The 19,621-nt window shown below is 39.6% G+C and overlaps 2 protein-coding genes across 3 annotated transcripts in view; both read left to right on the forward strand.

The window, feature by feature from the left end:
• Window positions 1-12,750: 12,750 nt before the first annotated feature.
• On the forward strand, window positions 12,751-16,737 carry tmem72 (transmembrane protein 72). The gene is made up of 5 exons (XM_085296988.1): window positions 12,751-12,993; window positions 14,845-14,911; window positions 15,561-15,632; window positions 15,778-15,917; window positions 16,065-16,737. Exons 1-5 carry the CDS (start codon window positions 12,918-12,920, stop codon window positions 16,499-16,501), a joined length of 792 nt encoding a protein of 263 aa, XP_085153114.1. The 5' UTR covers window positions 12,751-12,917; the 3' UTR covers window positions 16,502-16,737.
• Window positions 16,738-18,691: 1,954 nt separating this feature from the next.
• rassf4a (Ras association domain family member 4a) overlaps window positions 18,692-19,621 on the forward strand; it is a 28,765-nt gene continuing 27,835 nt past the window's right edge. Inside the window, exon 1 of one of the 2 annotated variants that reach the window (XM_085296986.1) lies at window positions 18,692-18,820. The gene's annotated coding sequence lies outside the window, so the exon portion shown is untranslated. The remainder of the gene's footprint in view (window positions 18,821-19,621) is intronic. The other variant, XM_085296987.1, reaches the window with a different exon arrangement.

Here is a 19,621-nt window from a genome sequence, read left to right on the forward strand (position 1 = left end):
ATGACCTGTGCGTTAGTAAGCGCACGTCTGGCACATGTTGGAGTGTGTGTAAGGAAAGGAGGGGCTGTCTGCAAGCATCAATGCTGTAACTGTTAAAAAATAATGTCTGCATGTATGTTACTAAAGAGAATGAGTGAAACCCGTCATTTATTTTGCTCTGTTTGCTTTCTTTTCCTCTTGTGCTTAAGTGATTATTTAAATGTGTAATGTTTGCTTTGCCATTTTAACTGCGTCAGCTATGGTGTATTATATTTTATTCTAACTTTAAGTAAGGAAGAAAGTACACCTCTTTTATGGCAGCATTCAGTCAAGATGCCAAAGCTCAGAACTGCTGACGGCAAACCTTCAGCTGTAATCCCACATCATGTTTGGATCAATCATTCATCTTTTTCAGCTGCCAGAGGCCAAAGTGTTAGAGGTGAGGACCGCAAGCATATATCGTTATTCGACCTTCATCAACCAAAGCGACCGTGAAATTTGGACAAGGTGCAGCATCGAGATAACTTGGCAGCTGCAAATTTTTTCCCAAAATGTGGTATGTGATATCGAATTAAACCTTCCATTTTCATTTAGGTCAACAGAAGCATCAGAGGAAAGTTATTGTATTTTTATTATAAAAGTATCCTATAAATCTTATGTTTATGCTGAAATTAAGGAGAATAGCGTTCTAGAAAAAAAGCTTTAACTGTTTTAAATAAGTTCAATTATAAAGCTAAGAATTATTACATATAAAAGTTGCTATGTGAACATTGTTGTCATGGTCCTTCAGTCCTCTCTGGCTGTCTGCTCCAGGTTTGCTTTCTTTGTCTGTCTCCTTTAGTTTTCTCTCTCTCCTCTCTTCTCTATCTGTGCTCGTTTGTTTATGTCTGTGTTCATAGGCAGGTGGTTCCCACCTAAGGCCGAACGCAACTGCAATAATCAACCACCTGTTCCAGATGAGCTCATTCTGACTGTGTATTTCCTCTGCATAGATCCCTGGATTTCCCTCCGTGGTGTGTGGTGAACCAAAACCCTGAGTTTGAGAGAGAGAGAGAGTTTTACCCGTAAATATAGGATGAGTGGATTCCCTCCCTTGACCCCTTGGAGCATTATTCCTTTTTTGCATTGTGTCTGCAAATATATTTATTCACTGTAAATAAACAGTGAATCTTCCAATCTCCCCATTAACCTTGACAACTGTCACGTTAGTGTATCATTATACAAATAGTAATATGTAACTAAATAACACAATCCATGAGTACTTAGCTTATTTGTCTGGTTAATTGTGGCTAACTGTCAATGTGTTTTCTGAAATGTCAACTTCAATTCTTGTACTGAGAGAAAGTTTTGCACACCTGTAACAAATGCTGAAAAAGGTCATTATGATTTAATCAGTGATCTTCTAGATGCAGCTGTAATTTGGCACGTAAGGAGGATTTAAGAGTACATGTGTTAAAGTTGACAAATTCAAGGAAAACCACTAAGTGCCTGCCAAAGCAGTTTCAGCGTGCAACGGTGCTTATACTACATGCCTTTTGAGCTCTACTTAAGGGATGGAATACCATCAAAAACAATTATCTTATGTTTTACAGATACTGGAATCAATTGCACTCTCTGGCACATTGGTCCAACATCACTCTTTCATACAGGCTGCCAAAGCCACATCATCTAATTTGCACATTTTCCTAAACCTTTGGGTGAAAGGGGTGATTGTCATGCTGGTAAAGGACATTTCTATTATGATAGAAATATTTCATCACAGAAAAGGGGGATTGTTTAAAACACTTTGATGTGCAGTAAACCTTTTTTCTGAGGGGACAAGTGTACCCAAAACATACCAGCAAAATCCCTCCCCAAAGCAAAACAAAGCCATTGGATCATTTCCCTGCTGAGCTTGTGTGTAAGTGCTGTTTAGGTTGTCAAATTTGCTAATCCTCTGTACCTGTTGGCTTTTAAGTTTTTGTTTATTGCTCTTACATTTTAAAACTCAGGGCGTCAGGCTGGCTTTGCTGAATCGCACATCATCTGCCAACCATAACCCGATGAAGAGCAGAGGAAATATTAAAAGACATCAGGTGTTCATATCATTTGGAAAACTCACTTTTGAAAACAAGGAGATTTCTTTAAGGCAGGTGAAATTCAGAGGTGGTTAAACTGTTTTGTAAGCTCTGGGTGAAAGAGTAGCTTAAATTGTATTTTCCTTTTAACGGAAACTACTCTTACTTAAAACATTTCTCTTATAAAGATGCCATTTGACAACCTCCTGCTGTACCCTTAAAGTCGTGCTTCGGTGACCATTAGAATACGTTCTGTGTTTCACTAACTCTCACTAACTTCTGATGTCCGGTTATTTTGTTTTGGAAGCAGGCCTGAAAAATGACAGAAATCCTGTAGTTCAGAAAAGAGAAACAAGGGTTACCCCTGGTGGGCATCCAAGCAGAAAATAATTAATGTAATGCCATCCACCTCTAGGAATTTACACCTTCCACTCTGGGATAACCAATTACAGAAACAATTACAGTCATCACTACTGAAGTTATTACAACAGAAACATGTTTCTTCATATTTATTTACATTTAGGGCATGCCAGGGTCTTGTGTTCGGTTGCTGTGTGTGGTTAAGTATAAACACAGACATCATGCATGACTTATTGCTTTGCTGAGTATTTTCCATTTAACAAATGAGCCCTGCCTGAAAGGGACCCCGGGGATCTCTCACCTCATGCTCACCACTTCCAGTAACCCTGGAAATGAAGGCTTTACATTTTCACACTTTGCAGGCACTCATCATGAAATCCCTCTGACCTCACACTTAACCTTTCACCACTCAAGCTGATCATTTCAGCTTCTACCCTAACCTTTCACTCAGACCCCCACAAGCATCCAACATTTTACCAATATGTTTAAGACACTGGCCCTTTCTATTAAGTAATGTTGCTATAGCAACTGACCTGAGCAAAGATGACCCCCTGATGATGTCAGGGTCGCAAGGTGGTTTCCTTGCATTTACACGCATGTCTCACCTCACAGTGAGGGTTGAAATGGAGCCTTGACCCTGCTGACGAAGTGCTTCTGTGTGGTCGGACCGGGTCACAGGTTCAGCTCGAAGTTGCGAAAGGTCGAACACGAATGGCGTCGGTGTCAGTGTTATACATACTGGCACTGGAGTATACAGGCACTGGAAACTCCTCTATCATCATTAAATTCTGTTTTCAACATCAATTTTAGCTTCTAAGAGGTTTTTGGTGTTCATTGATTTAAAAACGAAATATTAAGTTCGCCTTGTTTTCTGTTATTTAATTCAAAGTCCATCTGTTCTCACTCGGAGCTCGTTAGTGCATCCCGTTATGGAATCAGACTAGCTGAGTACATTCTTCCTGTGTGTCCTCACACATGAGTCTGCTGTGATTTATGTACATGACAGGTGCTTAACAAATATACACTCAGGACGAGCTGTAGCCATCATTCCCATAAAGTCAAAGTCGTAGTCATAAACCTTTGCTCCCCTTTCATTTGGACAAAGTTTTTTGTGGATGCCAGAATAAACGAGTTCTACATTTCTGTCATTGAATATGCCTATTCTCATAACACCAAAGAGAGTTACTTTTCCTAAGCAATCATTTCAGTTCATGTTTTGGGAATTAAAAGTCTGGCCAACATCCACAGCACGCAGAGGGAATTCAGTTGAACTGCACCCCATTGGCCACATTATGTTTGACTAGTTTTTTCTGATATACTGATAAAGTTAAGAAATCTTTCTCATTATGATGCTTGACTCCAGACTTGCTACCTCACAAAATGTCATGTTTCTCTAGCGTGTACGCATATGTGTGAAAGTATAAGCATGCAAACTTTGGAGCAGCTGGCGCAATCTTCTTGGGCTGTCCTTGATTGGGGCCTCCTCTCATTGGTACCATTGGGCAACCAGCTGTGGTTAGCAAAACGCAGCAGCATGGAAGCACTTAAAGCTAAGGGATGGCCCTCACCCTGACCGCCCCACGTACTTATGAAATACAGCCATGTGTAAGAGTGGCAGGGTGATGACTTTTCTTTTGATATTCAGTATGAGGGCAGTAGGCATGACTAATAACACGGTGTTTATAGTGTGTAGTATATAATTATATGATAAACATCACTCTGCTCTCTTAACCTGGATCTTGAACTTAATCTTCCAATTTATTAGCTGTCTTTAGACTGAGCTCACAACTGTAAAAGCAAACCACAGGATAGCACATGGAGCACAGGTTGTCTCTTTTTACTGCCTTCAGGACAAGAACACACCATTCAGTTTCTTCCAAAGTCATTTTATCTTCTGAAATCTCAAACTTTGGCACACAGGTATCCATCCAAATCCTTGATGATAAGTCAAACAGAAGCTGAACTTTCTCTTGGTTGGATTCCAGTTGCTCTTAAATGCAGAAATATGAAACTAATGCCGGTCTGTGTCTGTTAAAGTCAGTTAGTGGTCTTGACCCACACACAGGGGACAGACAAACTTGTATAAATAGTGTACTTCAGTATGAAGTAGTCATTTGTGTGGTGCATGCTAATTGGATGGATTTGTACTCACTGTATGTGTCCATTGTATCACTGTTTGCCTAAAAGACCTTTTTTTAATATTTAATTTTATTTTGAGTTTTGTTTTATTTTGATGTTAAACCTCGGAAAGGCTACAACCTGACAGGAGCCACAAATACAGGAAACAAATAATCAAAACTAAAATTCTTAACAAAACTTGGCATGGCATTGAAGCTGGTATATATATATATTTTTAGATATATCATACAGTATCTTTAAGAACCTTCACCCCCATCCATTCCCTTAATCCTTCACATATGTACATATAAACATATTTATCTTTAAACCTAAACGCACATATTTTGGAAGGGGAAAGGAAGTTCTTCAATAACATTCATGCCTGTTTTCCCAGGATGTCAAACTTATTTTATATCATAGACCACATACAGTCCCCTTTGATCTCAAGTGGGCCAAACAAGTGTCACTGTAAAGATGTTTAACTACACATTCAACCCAATTTAATATATATATATGAAAGCAAATATTATAAAGAAAAATCTATCTTTAAAGAAATGCTGCTATGCTGCTCTAGTAAATGAAGGAAATCTGTCAGAATGAATAAATAAATGTGTAAAATTACTAGTAATTACAAACACGGGACAGTAATTCATATTAATAATAACAGTTTACTAACAAAACAAACTCTCTTTGGAGTAATTTGGGATTGAAAAAATTGAAATTTACACCAGATAGTGACAAAACAGGATTACTTTGGTGTAGTATGAATGACAATGAGGGAGGTCAGGCAAACCTGTGAATGCCATGAAAGTAAAAAGTCTGAAGTTGGTTCCCTCCATCCCATTTTCCAGAGCTGTCTTGTAGACTTGCCAAGACTCTGCCATGATGAATCAGGCAGCTGTATGTTACACAAACAACAGTTAAAAAGCTAAGCTGTCATTGGGGCATTAATAATGCTGAAACATTAGTTCAGTTATATCTCCAACACTGGTCTGGCTACAAATGATGATGGTGTACATGTACACAGCATGATGTACATTCAGTTATACATTTGATATTCAATACAGAGGAGTCTCTGTGTAACCATTACCTGCATATTTATCTTATTTAGTGACACAAGCTTTCGTGAAGCATGACCATAGTTTACACCTCCCAACTGGACCATACAGTAAGATGATTTTCAACTTGGATTCCAAGCCGACCCTCACTGTTTTCTTTGATGTGAACACAAAAATGCAGGTTAGCTCTCATGTTGCACTATGATATAAAGCAGGATGAAAAATATTCCCATATTCACTGTCAGACTGTAAAGTCTATTACTCTCACGAGTGTCTTTAAGGTCGCTGACTTGAGCGTCTCTTCTCCGCATTGCTTCGTTCTCCTTTGATAACCGGGTTGTGATTTTTTAGGTTTCCGTCTCCAAGGACCTCCTCGGATAATTTTTACAGCCAGTCCAGATTGCCGTGAAAGCTTTTCTTCTACTCCTGATTTGAAACAAGGAATAAATAAAGAGCAGATTTTTATGACTAAGTTTTGGATGTCAACAAAGAAACAGAAGACTATGTCATGAGATTTTTTTTTTCTGTTTTCAATGAAACACTGCACCATCTCAGATTTTATCGTGGTGGAGAGGATACTATATGGCTATAATGTATGTTTTGAAGGGAGAATATTGTGGGTTTTAAAGAATCTTTTATTCATATATTTAAATCATTTTAGATCTATTGCTTTCTCTTGGATTTGCTGAAGAAGACACGTCTAGCAAAGCCAGCAGGAGATGACCGGGGCATGTGAGAGGCTGCCATCAGTTTGAAGGGACCAGCGAGCCTGTGTTTTTGCTGCAACCTTTTGGTTACAGGGCAAATACCTCATCTTTAAAGACTTTATGCTGAAACCGCAGAATAACTGCTCGTGGGACAGAAATGCTGATTCTAAAAGCAAAAATTAAAGAATCAATATCAGAGCTCCTCAGTACCAAAGCCAAACTCTGGATTGCTAACAGTTCTCATCTCTGGTTATTATCAGTGTGTTAATCTAATGCTGTGCATATATGTGTATGTGTGTGTACTGCATTCCAACCTCTACTACAAGATGTGTTATGATACTTACTCCCTGTAACAGCTCAAGATGATGGCTTGGTATGTGTGTGTGTGTGTGTGGGGGGGGGGGGGGGGGGGGGACTTTGCCATTCTATCATTGGCTGAAAGGAAATTCTTCACCAAGCTTGACAGCCCATCTGATATCACCTGTCAGCGAAAAAAGTTACCTTGTTTCTATTAATTAGGCCTTTTTGTGGGATGAAAAACAGGCAGACTAAATGACTTAAAGAAAGACAAGTTATGAGCAGGATAATGGGCAAATAAGAAAGCACTGTTTTAGCTCACTGTGATATGTTGTAAAGTGAGGACAGTTATCAATAAACACAAATCATCAGAACAAGAGCTCCTAATCTCTAAAAGTCATATGCTCATACAAACCCAATTCCAAAAAAGCCAGGATGCTGTGTAAAATGTAAATAAAAACAGAATGCAATGATTTTTAATTTCATATATCTTCCAGAGTTCACTGCGCCATCCACAGATGCAGATTAAAGCTCTGTCGTACAAAGATGAAGCCATACGTGAACATGATCTAGAAACCCTGCCTGGGCCAAAACTCATTTAATATGGACTGAGCCAAAGTAGAAAACCTTTCTGTGGTCAGAAGAATCGAACATGAAATAATGGAAAATCTAGACACTGTACCAAAAGAGGAGAGGCACCACCCAGCTGGTTATCAGTACTCAGTTCAGTCAGTCTGAATCACTGATGGTATGAGACTACGTTAGTGCCTATGGAATTGGCAGCTTGCACATCTGGAAAGGTATAAACATGATGATACTAAACCCACATGCTGCATCTATTACTGCAAGAAATGGCATGGCTTCATAGAAGAAGAGTCTGGGTGCTGAACTGGCGTGCCTGCACTCCTGACCTTACATCAAATGAAAACATTTAAAACATCATGAAACAAAAAATATGAGAAAGAAGATAGAGAATTGTTTAGCAGCTAAAATCTCATATCAAACAAGCATGTGACAACATTCATCTCTCTAAGGTCCAGCAACTCGCTTCTGTCAGTCTGCCCCAGGGCAGCTGTGGCTACAACTGTAGCTTGCCTCCACCAGTGTGTGAATGTGAGAGTGAATGAATAGTGGCATTGTAAAGCGCTTTGGGTGCCTTGAAAAGCGCTATATAAATCCAATCCATTATTATTATTACAAACACACAGTGGTACACATGGTTCTGTCCCACCTTTTGTTTTTGGGATGTGTTGCTGCTATCAATTTCAAAATGAGCTCATATTTTTCCTCCAATGGTACGCTTTCTCGAGTCAAACATCTGATGTGTGTTCTGTCTTTGATTGCGAATAAAATACAGGTTTATGAGATTTGCTTATCATTGAAGCCTTTTCAGAATTGGGATTGTACTTCAGAAGAAGTGAATCTGTTTAAATTAAAACCTTAACACATTAGCTTAACATTAGCTTTGAAGGAGAAAGATTGGGGTTAAGTATTTATGTAACAGCGCATTTATCCAGCTGTGCTCAGACTGAGAAGCCAACGATGGACTCTCACTATATGCACAATTCACTGGTATGTGAGAATTTGTACTACAAAGCAAGTTCAACATACCAATGATGTTTTTTCAGTAATGTGGCTTTGCTGAGCCTAATATCAGCATCAACCCTAATCAATCACACAAACATGGTTATGAACTCCATAAGTCAGCGCAGGTTTTGTGAATCTATCCGAGCTCGATAACATGAAAGGGACAAGATGGCACCAGAGGACCAAACATGGACAAGTTTAGAGTAACATACAATATTTCTCAAAAGAGAGCATCTATGAAAGAAATATGAGGAATTTGAAAATACATGAGGGGCTGAAAGCAATACTGCTGCTGCAGCCAAGGCTAAGAAGAAAAGTTGGCAAAAGAAATGTTAAATGTTTAAGTTAATGGGCTTATCAATCAGTGACTCCTGAAGGTAGATCTCATTTACAAACATGTATTTACATTAGCTTAATTCTTAGATTACATGTACCATTATCCTGGGGTGTGTAAGACCAAATGCTGTGCAAACGAAGCACAAATAAGAAAAATATTTTAACCAGTAAGCAGGCTTACCTTCAAACATTGGAGCTTTAATGCTGCTAGAAAAATGCTGATAGAATGATGAAATGTTTTTGCCAGCCGGGGAAATAAATGAAGCCAGGAATAAAGCTCACGTCTTTGAGAATCTTTATCTCACTGATACTCATCAGGGAAAGCTAGACTTTCTCCAAAAACTACAGACTCCCTCATGATAGACCTATACAGAGCAGCCCTGAGTTCCACACGTGGCTCATCAGAGAGTTTAATGATCTTCTAGGCAAGGGGACACTGTTTTCCAGATAACTGGTTGGTTGGTCTATAGGCTGTGTTTTTACACATTCTAATAACTAATGTAAAACTCAACCTATCCCTGAGCTGGTTAGGGCTGTAGCGCAAATAGCAACTGTAATATATCTCACTAAGAAGTGAGCCTTCGTAGCACTGAAACCTCAGCCCATATCTCACCATACAGGCCACTAGTATGATGTGGCTTGAGTAAGAAATGCTTTTGCTCTCAGTTGTTTTCAATTAAATTTTCTAGGAGAGAGACCAAAAAAGAGTTAAGATGACAATCGATATTGGACTCAAGCTAAAATTAATTTCATCCATCGGGATGTAGAATTTAGCTTTTTTGTGGGCAGCACTGTACAGCACACAAACGCTACAATGCCTTCTTTAAAAAGTGGTTCATCTGACCAAATCAAAGTGCAAACACCCTTTTACGGTTCCCGAAACTTTCCATATTTTTTTGATTGTTTCACAACCACATATTTTTCTGATGTTTCCCATGTCTGTACTTCATCTTTCTGATTAATGCTGTTGACCTTTAGGTATAATTAGAAATGTATTTTTAGAAGAGCTTAAAAATGACTTTTTCCTGCTCAGTGTCATCATGTAAATATCTCCCTCAGTTCATGGATCTGATGGACAATGACCATACAGGTCATTCAGGGCTGCAGTGTATACCTCTCAACCACTAGGGGACTCCGTGCATTTGTAAATGAAGTCATTAGGATCCATGAAAGCAGAGATTAATCCCTCTGTGTGGTTTAATACTAAGATTCGATACAGCTATGTTTATATATTCATATTCTATCATGTATCACAGTGGAATTAATTCAGTCAATCCTCACAGCTTAACCTTTGGATAAAATAGGATGTCAGAGATAAAGTGGATAATGGAGATATTGTCTGAGCAAACCATTAGAACAGGCCAATAAAGTTGCTGGTTTAATTAGGATTAGAGCTGTTTTCACTGGTTCAGAAAGGCACCAGACAACTATTCCAGACTGAGAGTAGCTAGATGGGGGAATGTGGTTGAAAAAAGGTACAATTAATCTCAAGTCTCACTGCCATAGGCTGGAGAGAATGGTGTGAAGCAGAGATGATGAGAATGGTGAGGATGCATAAAGCAGAGATGATTACAGAGTGAGAGAACGTGAGAACGTGAAGTCTGAACAGAAGCTCAGTTGGTCAAACTGAGCCATGTTAAAAGAGGACATGTGTCCATATAGCTGCACGGGCCAAATGAAACCATGAGACTGTATTTATACTGTAACACTAGATTTACAATCTCAGATGGCGATCACTCAATTCTTTAAACTGTTCCACCCTCTGGCATATCCAAATGATTGCCATGTAACTCATGATGTACAGTAAATGTCTGCAGGGATCCCCAAACACTACACAGTGACTGATGACCATAAATTATGTAGTTATAAGGCTGTTTATATGTCATCATAAGAGTCAAATAAACATACACACACTGCCCATTGTGGCCATGATGGCACTTAACAGCACACATTCCTCCTCCCTCAAGCGTGTGTAGTTCATGTGCAAAAATGCACTGCAGTCTAAACATGCATGTTGTTTAAACAAGATTTTCTCTACCCCCTTTTTTCTTTCATCAACACAATTGCATTAAATGTGTGGTTAAACTGTTGTGTTTGTTTAATGTCATTGTGCGTGCCGATGCGAGTGACACAAAAGACACTTTGAAATCCGATTTGAGAGGTCATAGTGTTTGGCTACAGTCGCACAATAGCACAGACTATGGACAAAATTGGTTTCTGTGATCCAAAAGTATTAGAGACCCCAGAGGAGAAGCATCCAGACCACAGACGATTTAGAGTTACGTAAAGTATGGCCGTTCTAAAAAGAGAAGTCACTGCTGAAATGCTTTTCCCCCAGACCAGCAGGGGGCGTCTTCTCTGGTTTCAAAATGAAATCGCAAAGAAAAGAAGCCAATAAGAGAACCTAATCATTCTTGTGATTTATTGCCTCAATAAACACTTTCCCAGTCAGCTTAAAGTCTCAGTCATTCTTTACAAGTCTTATTTAACAGCGCACAATTGCTATTTTGTGAAATATGGTCTTATTTAGAGCAAAATAAATGAAAAGGCTAGAAAGCTGCTACTGTGAGTTTGTAGTGTTCACAGTTTCCCACTCCTCATTTCCAGTTTAGAAAAAATTAGATGGTGACCGTCAAATCATTTCACCCATGGTTTCAAAGCAGAAACAGACAAACCAGTGGGTGACCTCATGGTGATGACATATCTGAGGGTTATGGTCAGTGAAAACCTCAAATAATCAAATGCATTTTGGATCCTTTCATGCAGGATTTCTAAAGTCGATCTGCATACAATGTGAATATACAAAAAAACCTGTCTGTCTTTAGCTATAGAGACTCTATGCAGTGCTTTGAACATCATTGCATGCTGATGTGTTCATATCAACAATGTGGACATGCTGATGTTGCATAGGTAACCTATGATATTTGCTATTTCCTATGTTTTCCATCTTAGTTTAGCCTGTTAGGATCCTTATATTATAGTACCACGCAAAAATGCATCATTATGCGTCTGCACAGTTTGGTCACAATCCAAGTTTGTGGCAAAGGGAAACTCGCCCGAGGATCTTGCTGTACTTCCTTCAGACAGGGGACATGACTGTGTGTCCTAAAAGTTACAATGACATATAAACAAATGTCAATGAAATTTTTGTTCGTAGCACACATGAAAAAATCACTGGATCTTATCCAGTGTTTGTAAAAACTATCACAGACATTTCAGTCACACAAGACATGAACAATCTGAACGATGTTGCCTTCCCTTCAAAAAGTGGCACCAAATATACAGTTGGATTTGTTGTTACACATTTAGTATCTGTTGTTTTTGCCACACAGTTCATCCACACTCACTCAATACCATAAATGCCACAAATATCCGGAAACAAGTTGAACTGGTACAAAAACACAAAAGTGTCTTTGTTGCAGATTAAGAAGATTTATGCAGCTTACTTTGGCCCTGACAGGAGTCAGTGTGGGTATGCCTGTGTGAACTCTGCAAATCTGACTTGCTTGTTCCAGTAGGCCTCTGCTGTGCCTGAACAAGCTTACACCTCATTGAAACCTGCGTCACCTGATTATGTGAGCTACATTTGAATGTATGTCAAAAGGTATCTGTTTGTTTTTATACCATTGTAGCCACTCTTCACTAAGTGCAGCGAGCCAATCGGGCATGCACTGCACTGCATACTAAGTGCAGTTTGTTTATAATACGTGCAAACCCATAAAAAATGTCCTTTTCTTTACTGACCCAAGCCGCTGTATATTTCATCAGTGCTCACTCTGCTGAGACAAAGTTGGGATCAGTGGGTGCCAAAATGATGGCTGTATGTTGAAGTGTGGGTTTGAAAAAAAGATGGTGTTTGTTTGAAGTCTTTCAGATGGTTTGGTTGCACTGAATCACCAACAACCTCACAATAAGGTGAAATCAGATGAAAGAAAACATGTTATAAAGAGAGGAGAAGAAATTATTTGGGTGAAAAGCAAGGTCAGTGATCTTCTCTGCATTCCAACTTATAAAATAAATACCTTTGGATCAGGTACTAGATGGGTTTTTAATGGATTTAATTTTTAACCAGCTTTAATGACAAATGTAAAATGGTCAGCAAGTTACCTTGAGCTCAATAATTTCTCCTTGACGTGTGTGTGTGTGTGTGTGTGTGTGTGTGTGTGTGTGTGTGTGTGTGTGTGTGTGTGTGTGTGTGTGTGTGATTAGCAGTTACTGCAGCAACAGGGGCATTCAGTCACAAACCTTCATGAGGTAACAGGCTCCACATCATGGAAGTGCTGCATTGCTCTGTTTTAGCTTTTCTACCATCTGTTCATCTAGCCAGGATTCAACTACGCATCTAGAATGCTACTTTTATAACGATCAGGCACTGGGAAAAAATATATATATTTTACAAAGGTGAAATTTTTGAGGTCATGGGGAGCTTAGAGAGAATATGGTGGATTGTAGTCGAGTGCACCTGCAGGCTCCTTGGCATTTCTACATCCACAGGTAAGACATAAATATGAAAAGAAGCAGAGAAAAGCAAAAGATTTCATTTAGCGTCATGTGTGTCTCTTCTCGTTTTAGTATGAGCCAGATTCTTTGGGTGCACCTATAGATCTTTCAAAAAATCTTAAAACATCTCGTCAGGGGAAGAGGCACCCATCATGTCTTTAAAAACAATGTTAAAAGGTCAGACTGTGACATAGTCTTGATCTCCAAGAGCACTAAACCCTGTCTTGGCTGATATATAGAGCATATACTTGATTTACGTTATTGTCCCTCCTTTTCTGTTTTCCTCAGACACACAGGGACAGATTGTACAAAGCTCTCTTTGCCTCAGTAAATCATCATAAAAGCTGTTTGCTTGTTGCTTCCTTCAGAAAAATATGGGACCCCCCCCCCCACACTTAAATTCAAACATCTGCAGACACTGAATATTTATTGAGAAGCATGTGCCACAAATGACACAAACAGTCTCTGTGTCCAGCTGGGTTATTGGGATTATGTGATCACAAGCTGTTGTGCATTCGCACCTACATGAGCTTTCTGTGCATTATTTTTATGTGTGCGTGTGTGTATCAGTCTATTTTTGGTAAATGTCTATGTGTGTGTGCCTCTGGCTGGCAGTCTGCTGTGAGTTCACATGTCTGGGTTGGCCTGTTGGTGTCTGTGTGTGTTCCACATGCTCCCAGTACATGCAGGGAGCAGCTCTGTTAATATCCAGCTGCTCTATATGCAGCTTTAAATCCTTGCATACTCTCCAAACTACTAGAAACCATTTAGCCACATTACCCGAGTTTCCCTCTGCTGCAGATTGTATCACTGAATCTCTTGATTTCTGGTAAGCAGGCCAGAGAAAGTGCTTCCATGTGTTTGGCAGCAATCCCCATTTAACCGGGCTTATCTCACAAGAGGATGACTGGTTAATAAAATGCACTTTTGTTTAAAATTTTAAAAATGTTGCTGTCATGTCATTTCTTATCTTGTGTCACACCAGGACAGTAGTGCCCTTTCATGTAGCAAGAAAGGTATTTTATTGTTGTCAGCACACAGCTTGGGAGAACTTCCTGTTAAAGGAACACTGAATGGTGCTGGTTGGTGGATTGTGTTACATCTGGACAGAGTCAAGCCAGCTGTTTACCCATGCTTCCAGCATTTTTGCTAAACTAACCAACTGCTGGCATTAGTTTGACATTTACCATATAGAAGTGTAGTTAAGTCACAGTTAGCATTATCTGCTGAAGAGATTTACTATCTTGATGCTAAAGCATAGATCTCATGGATTGATGGCGTTTTATGGCATTAGCCATGACTGTGACTGTGTGATATGTCCACTCAAGTAAAATTACCTACTGACATTGGTATGGCAATTGCAAGCATGAGTAAGTTATTACCAAAGTTTCATGACCATGACAGGAACAATTGCAATAATTGCTTAAATTAAGCATCTTTAAATACCTTTAATGTACATCACTAGGTCAGTACCACCATTCCTGTGGTATGTAAATGTGACTTTAAGTTGCATTCCTTGTGCTACAGACAGTTGCCCTTTTCTTGAGGAAAACATTCAGTCGGCTTTAAATTACTGTGGCTGACAGAACACTATAGAGACAACTTTTAAAGCAAAATATGAAAGACATGGTAAAAAAAAATAAATCCAAAGAACACTGAAAACGCCACACAAGAGTGTTTAATCCCAGTGAAAGTACTGAGAGCATTTACAGAAGGTTACCTTGGGCTGCATTCCAGCATCCAGCACAGAAAAATTCATGAACTTACTCTGACATCTGGTGGACAGAATCTGTTCACCAACAAATCCATGAATTAAGCTGAATTATTGTCCCGTGTCTTTTTCAGTGTTGTGTGCTGTGGGAGTGGAAACACTACATCAGGGAGAATTCAACAGCCTTGGCATCTATCTAATGTAAGCGCTTACTTTTTGAGTCTACTTCTTGACTTACTGATGGGATTTACAAGCACTCCTGACTCTGGTGGCATTCTTGAGTTACAAATACACAGCCTGGTTTTGAAAGCTGTCAAAGCTAAAGACCCAAGGGCTTTAAGAAGATGGTTTAGAAAAACACTGCACATGCTTTTATAGTCTCTGATAAATAAACACACTTGAGAGGAGCTGTTGGGAAGGACTCAGAAAGTTGAAGCAGGGTGCAGAGGGCAGAACAGAGGACATCTTCTGATTCTTATTATTATCTCTGTAGTACAGAGACAAATTCCCACAGAGACAACGGAAAACATCTCTCCAAGGACACTAGAAACGAATGACTGTTTATTCAATCACTACACATAAAGTTAGTGCAGATGGATGCTGTCCTCACACACAGTAACACACAACACACCAATTACACTTAAAAGAGGTTAGTTTGTAATACTGGTTAGTCTGGGTGCATTTTTCTCTATTGCTGGATTAGATAATTGTAAACTAAATACAAGAAAATTGCAGTTGTCACAAACGTTTTCTTTACCATATGTAGGGTAATATCTTGAGCACTTGCAGCTGCTTTTTTTTAGTGTAGAAATTACTGAGTATATCATCATTGTCCAATTTCTTCCCCCAGAGTCTCATTTATTGGGATCATGATTCTTGAACTAGCCTATTTCCTGGATTCTCTCCTGTCCATGTGTCTGCCGTGAGTACACAACCCTCATGGCTACTGTAGCAAAGATAACTCACAATTCTTTGAGGTTTTCAAACTTTGAACTTTGCAGTCTAAACTGTAATAATGTAAAGTAATCCTGACTTTTTTCTTGCCTTCTTGCCTGATATCTCTACAGCTGCCCTCCAGACTGGAAGTTGTTTTTACTGTGGGGGAAGATGGCTCGCATTGGAGGCTTTCATAAGTTCCTATACTACTCCATCATGTCAGTGGTCTGTTTCCTGCACCCTGTGCTGGTGTGGCATGCAATCATCCCAGGTAAAACAACACCAGCAAGTTCAATACTTCACATGACTGTTTCCTGTTGCTGTGGCATTTCAGCAGCAGATGCTCCTATCATGGAAAAGCATAAAAAGCATAGATGTAGCATAGAAATTAATGGTGACATTATTATTCTAACTTCAGGAACAATGCTTCTGGTGACAGCCTTTTTCAACTTCATACTGAGCAAGAAAACAAAGACCAAACCTCCCAAAAGCCCGCAGGAGAGCTTCAGCAACCAAGGCCCAACTGCTGTCTTTGTGACAGAAAGCACGGGCTCAGACGGCACCTTCTCATTCTTCCATATGGTGACAGGCAGGAGAGGGCAGGGGCTGGCACCAACAAGCAGAGACAACTGCCTCAGCACCGGAGAGAGAGGAGACAACATCCAGGCTATGCTGGAGCTGGAGCAGACAACAGCACCTAAAGACACAGATGGGGAAAGGAGGAGGAGGTGGAAAGAGAAGAGACTATTATGCTTTAGAAGTGGGGAGGAGCCTGTGGAGAGGGAGATGGAAGAGATGGATGGATACTGTGAGCCAGACACCACCTCAGACACTGCACCTATGATTACTGACTGAATGTCGCTGTGCTTACTGATAACACACAATGGAAATGATGTATAAAGAATAATGCATTCACGCATACTCTGTACAACCAGCTGGTCTTGAACCAACTTTTTGTAGAAAGCACCAATGTCTTCCACAATAAGGTTTATTTTATGTGATTAAGCTATAAAAAAATTGATTTTTATGAAATATTTGACTGATTTGTATATTTTTGGAGTCTTGTACAAATTTAAAAGTTGGAGTTTCAAATGCATGCACTCAAATAAATGAAACCATTTGTACCAACATGTGCATGTGGGTGGATTAAGGCCTGTTTTTTTTATTTTTTTGTTGTTGTTGCTTTTGTCAAAGACAGCACTGAATGAAGAGCAGACATTAATGCCCAGCAATCCCATCCAGTTACTGCCACATACATTATTCATAAGGTCATAAATTAGATCAACTGTTTCACTCATTCAGAGAAAACATGTGCAAATGTGACAGAGAGTATAGCAGGCAGTGGAGCTTGTGCAGGTGCATGCGTCGGCCCTCATTGTGTGTTTGTCGTGTGCGAGCGGTGACCATGGAGACAGAGCTCTGGGAGGAGTGTTCATGTTAATATGGTGATGAAAGAAACATCAGATCGTTCACCGAAAGCACGGCTACAGGCTTCACCCAAAACACGTCTAGCCAAACACAGTAAATTATTTATCGATAAAGGGTCATATGGTGAGCACTAAGAGTGAATCAGGCAGTTTGAATTGCACTTATTTTTACTATAATTATGATTCAAAAGTGAATAGAAAAAAGCCTGTATTGATGTTTCTATTGTTTTCCTTTTTATTTTATTGAGCTACAAAGGATGTGAGACTCTACATGGGCATTCCTCTTTTGTTCAGGTCATAAATCAATATTGTCTTGTTCTGTCAAAACACACACACTCCACACACACAGGGTATTCCTCAGTCTTTTGTTCACTGAACAATAAATATATAACTGTATGTAGCCCTTAGAGGAAACCTCTCTGTGGCATCACAGCTAAGGAGAGAATCGATGTAAACAGAGAGCCCTATTCATCAGAAGGCACCTCAGCGAGAACTGAGGCCAGATAGCATGAACAACCTGAAGGTTAAACAACAGGGTTATTCCACATATTTCTCACAAAGTTACACAACCCAGCATGGTATCACCTGGTGTCATAAATAGCGTCGATATGTTTTTATGTCATGACATGTGTATCCTCTCCAGAGGGACGAGACCTTCGCCTGTGTTGTGGAAAGAACAACAAAGAGTCTTTGTCTGGATTTTGCTGAGGCTGCTCACTGGCCCATAACCTGAGCTTTATTATTATCTTCACAATGATCTTTGTTCAATTAGCAGCTGACTGACCTATAAACAGACGGGAGGAAAAGAACGGCACTATTTCTCGCCCTCTTCTATAAGCGCTCCGGCAGCTTTGTCATGTCCACATCCGTCAGAATGAGGGAAGTCGTTCAGCTGCTGGAACAACTTACTTCCTCTGTGCATAAATCATGAATCCTATTCAGACACACAGAGAGAAGCACTTCCTACAGTTTGTGTTTCCACCCTGCAATAGTTTCCTAGATGGCAGATCCAGGCTCAAAAACAGGATGGGTGAAAAAAATCTTAACAGGTCACAGGAACTTCTTCCCCTAGCTGGAAAAATACAGCAGAGTGGGTCGTTGTTGGTGGTGTTGGTAAACCAATTAGATTTTTCCTGTCACTAAATATGTAACAGCAGAAAGAATTTAAAGAATATATCTCAGAAGTGGATATTGAAGTTAAAATTCACCCTCGACAGCAAATAAACCAAAACTACATTTTGTTACCCATATGGAAAACAAACATCCAGCAACAAGAATACTCTACGAATACATTATTTATCATTTAGAGTGTCAATTGTGTTCAACAGTTCAATAGAAACCAAAATATGCGGCATGGATAACATGTATTTTTTATACAAATCTCACTTAACCCATATAACTTTCAATCAAAACTCTAAATTAAACCTTTATAGTCTTAGAGCTGAGTCTTAACACCCTTAGTGTGGCGAAGACCACAATTTAAAACACTTCTGGCTGATAGGATTAAAGCAAAGCCCCAGAGCCACCTTGATCAAGAAGGGAGAGGTATGCAGCCCTGTTTCAGCCCGCCTATGCTCGAGTGTGGTTGGCTGCGGTGTATCAACGCGGGCTGCTATTGGATATTCAGGATGTCACCTTTATCTCTCGGCTCAGAATACCGCACTGCCAAGGAGGCATGAAAACTGATAACGAAAAGAGGCATATAACGCTGGTGATACGGAAGAAAACGGGGACGCACTCTGTTATGGTAAGGCTCAAAATGATTCAGTTTATGTTTAGTTACGTTTAAAGAAGGCACAATAACTTTCATCCTGCAATAAAAGCCCGGAACAAATAAAAATAGTCTGATAAGAAGAGATGCTCAGAAGTTGGATGCAGGTTAAATTACGCTTTGTTTTGTCTTTTGCTTTTGGGAGTATTGACTAGTATAAGAAACTTTCCGTTAGCCTTCATGTGATCTACTATTTGCTGTTAGAAACCGCGTTCGTTATCGTTAAAGCTCTAAGTCAGCCGTGATTTGCCGATCAGTGTTATCTGCCTCATTAGCATTTTAAATTTATACTTTTTTTGTTGAGATATGTTTCGGAAACTCATTCATTGAGTGCTTTATTTGGAGCTCTCCGTGTCATTTTACGCGTGGGACTGAATTGTCTTCGGGCGCAGCTGCCGGTGTAGGTGTGATAATTGGATACGAATCTCGCGATGATCAAACCAATTAGCAGACCTGCAATGAAAGCTCTTTGTCCACCGAGGAAGCTTGCACACAAAGATGATGCATGAATAGGAGAGAAAAGCTGAGAAAACGCAGACGACGTAAATTCACCGAAACCCGAGCCCAGCCAAATAAAATGAATTTTCATCGCACAGCGTTTGGCCCATCTACCGTATAGCCATTTGTGATTGTTGAATAATTCATAATAATGGTGACAGACTGGAATCCTTTAAGTTATAAACCCATTATTGTGTATAAATATGTATGAGAGGTAGACTGACCATCTCTGTATGCACATACTTTGTCAGCACATTGCTTAGCTGAAGCTGGCGATGG

The sequence above is a fragment of the Mchenga conophoros genome, linkage group LG13 (genome assembly GCF_057382185.1).
Source record: "Mchenga conophoros isolate Kocher_MC1m ecotype Shallow Benthic linkage group LG13, M_conophoros_male_GT1.1, whole genome shotgun sequence".
NCBI classification, from domain to species: domain Eukaryota; kingdom Metazoa; phylum Chordata; class Actinopteri; order Cichliformes; family Cichlidae; genus Mchenga; species Mchenga conophoros.

Coding starts and splice junctions, on each gene's coding strand:
- tmem72 (XM_085296988.1), top strand. CDS start 12,918: ATGGGGAGCTTAGAGAGAATATGGTGGATTGTAGTCGAGTGCACCTGC. Junction 12,994..14,844: donor TGGCATTTCTACATCCACAG/GTAAGACATAAA, acceptor TGTCTTTTTCAG/TGTTGTGTGCTGTGGGAGTG. Junction 15,918..16,064: donor GTGGCATGCAATCATCCCAG/GTAAAACAACAC, acceptor TTCTAACTTCAG/GAACAATGCTTCTGGTGACA.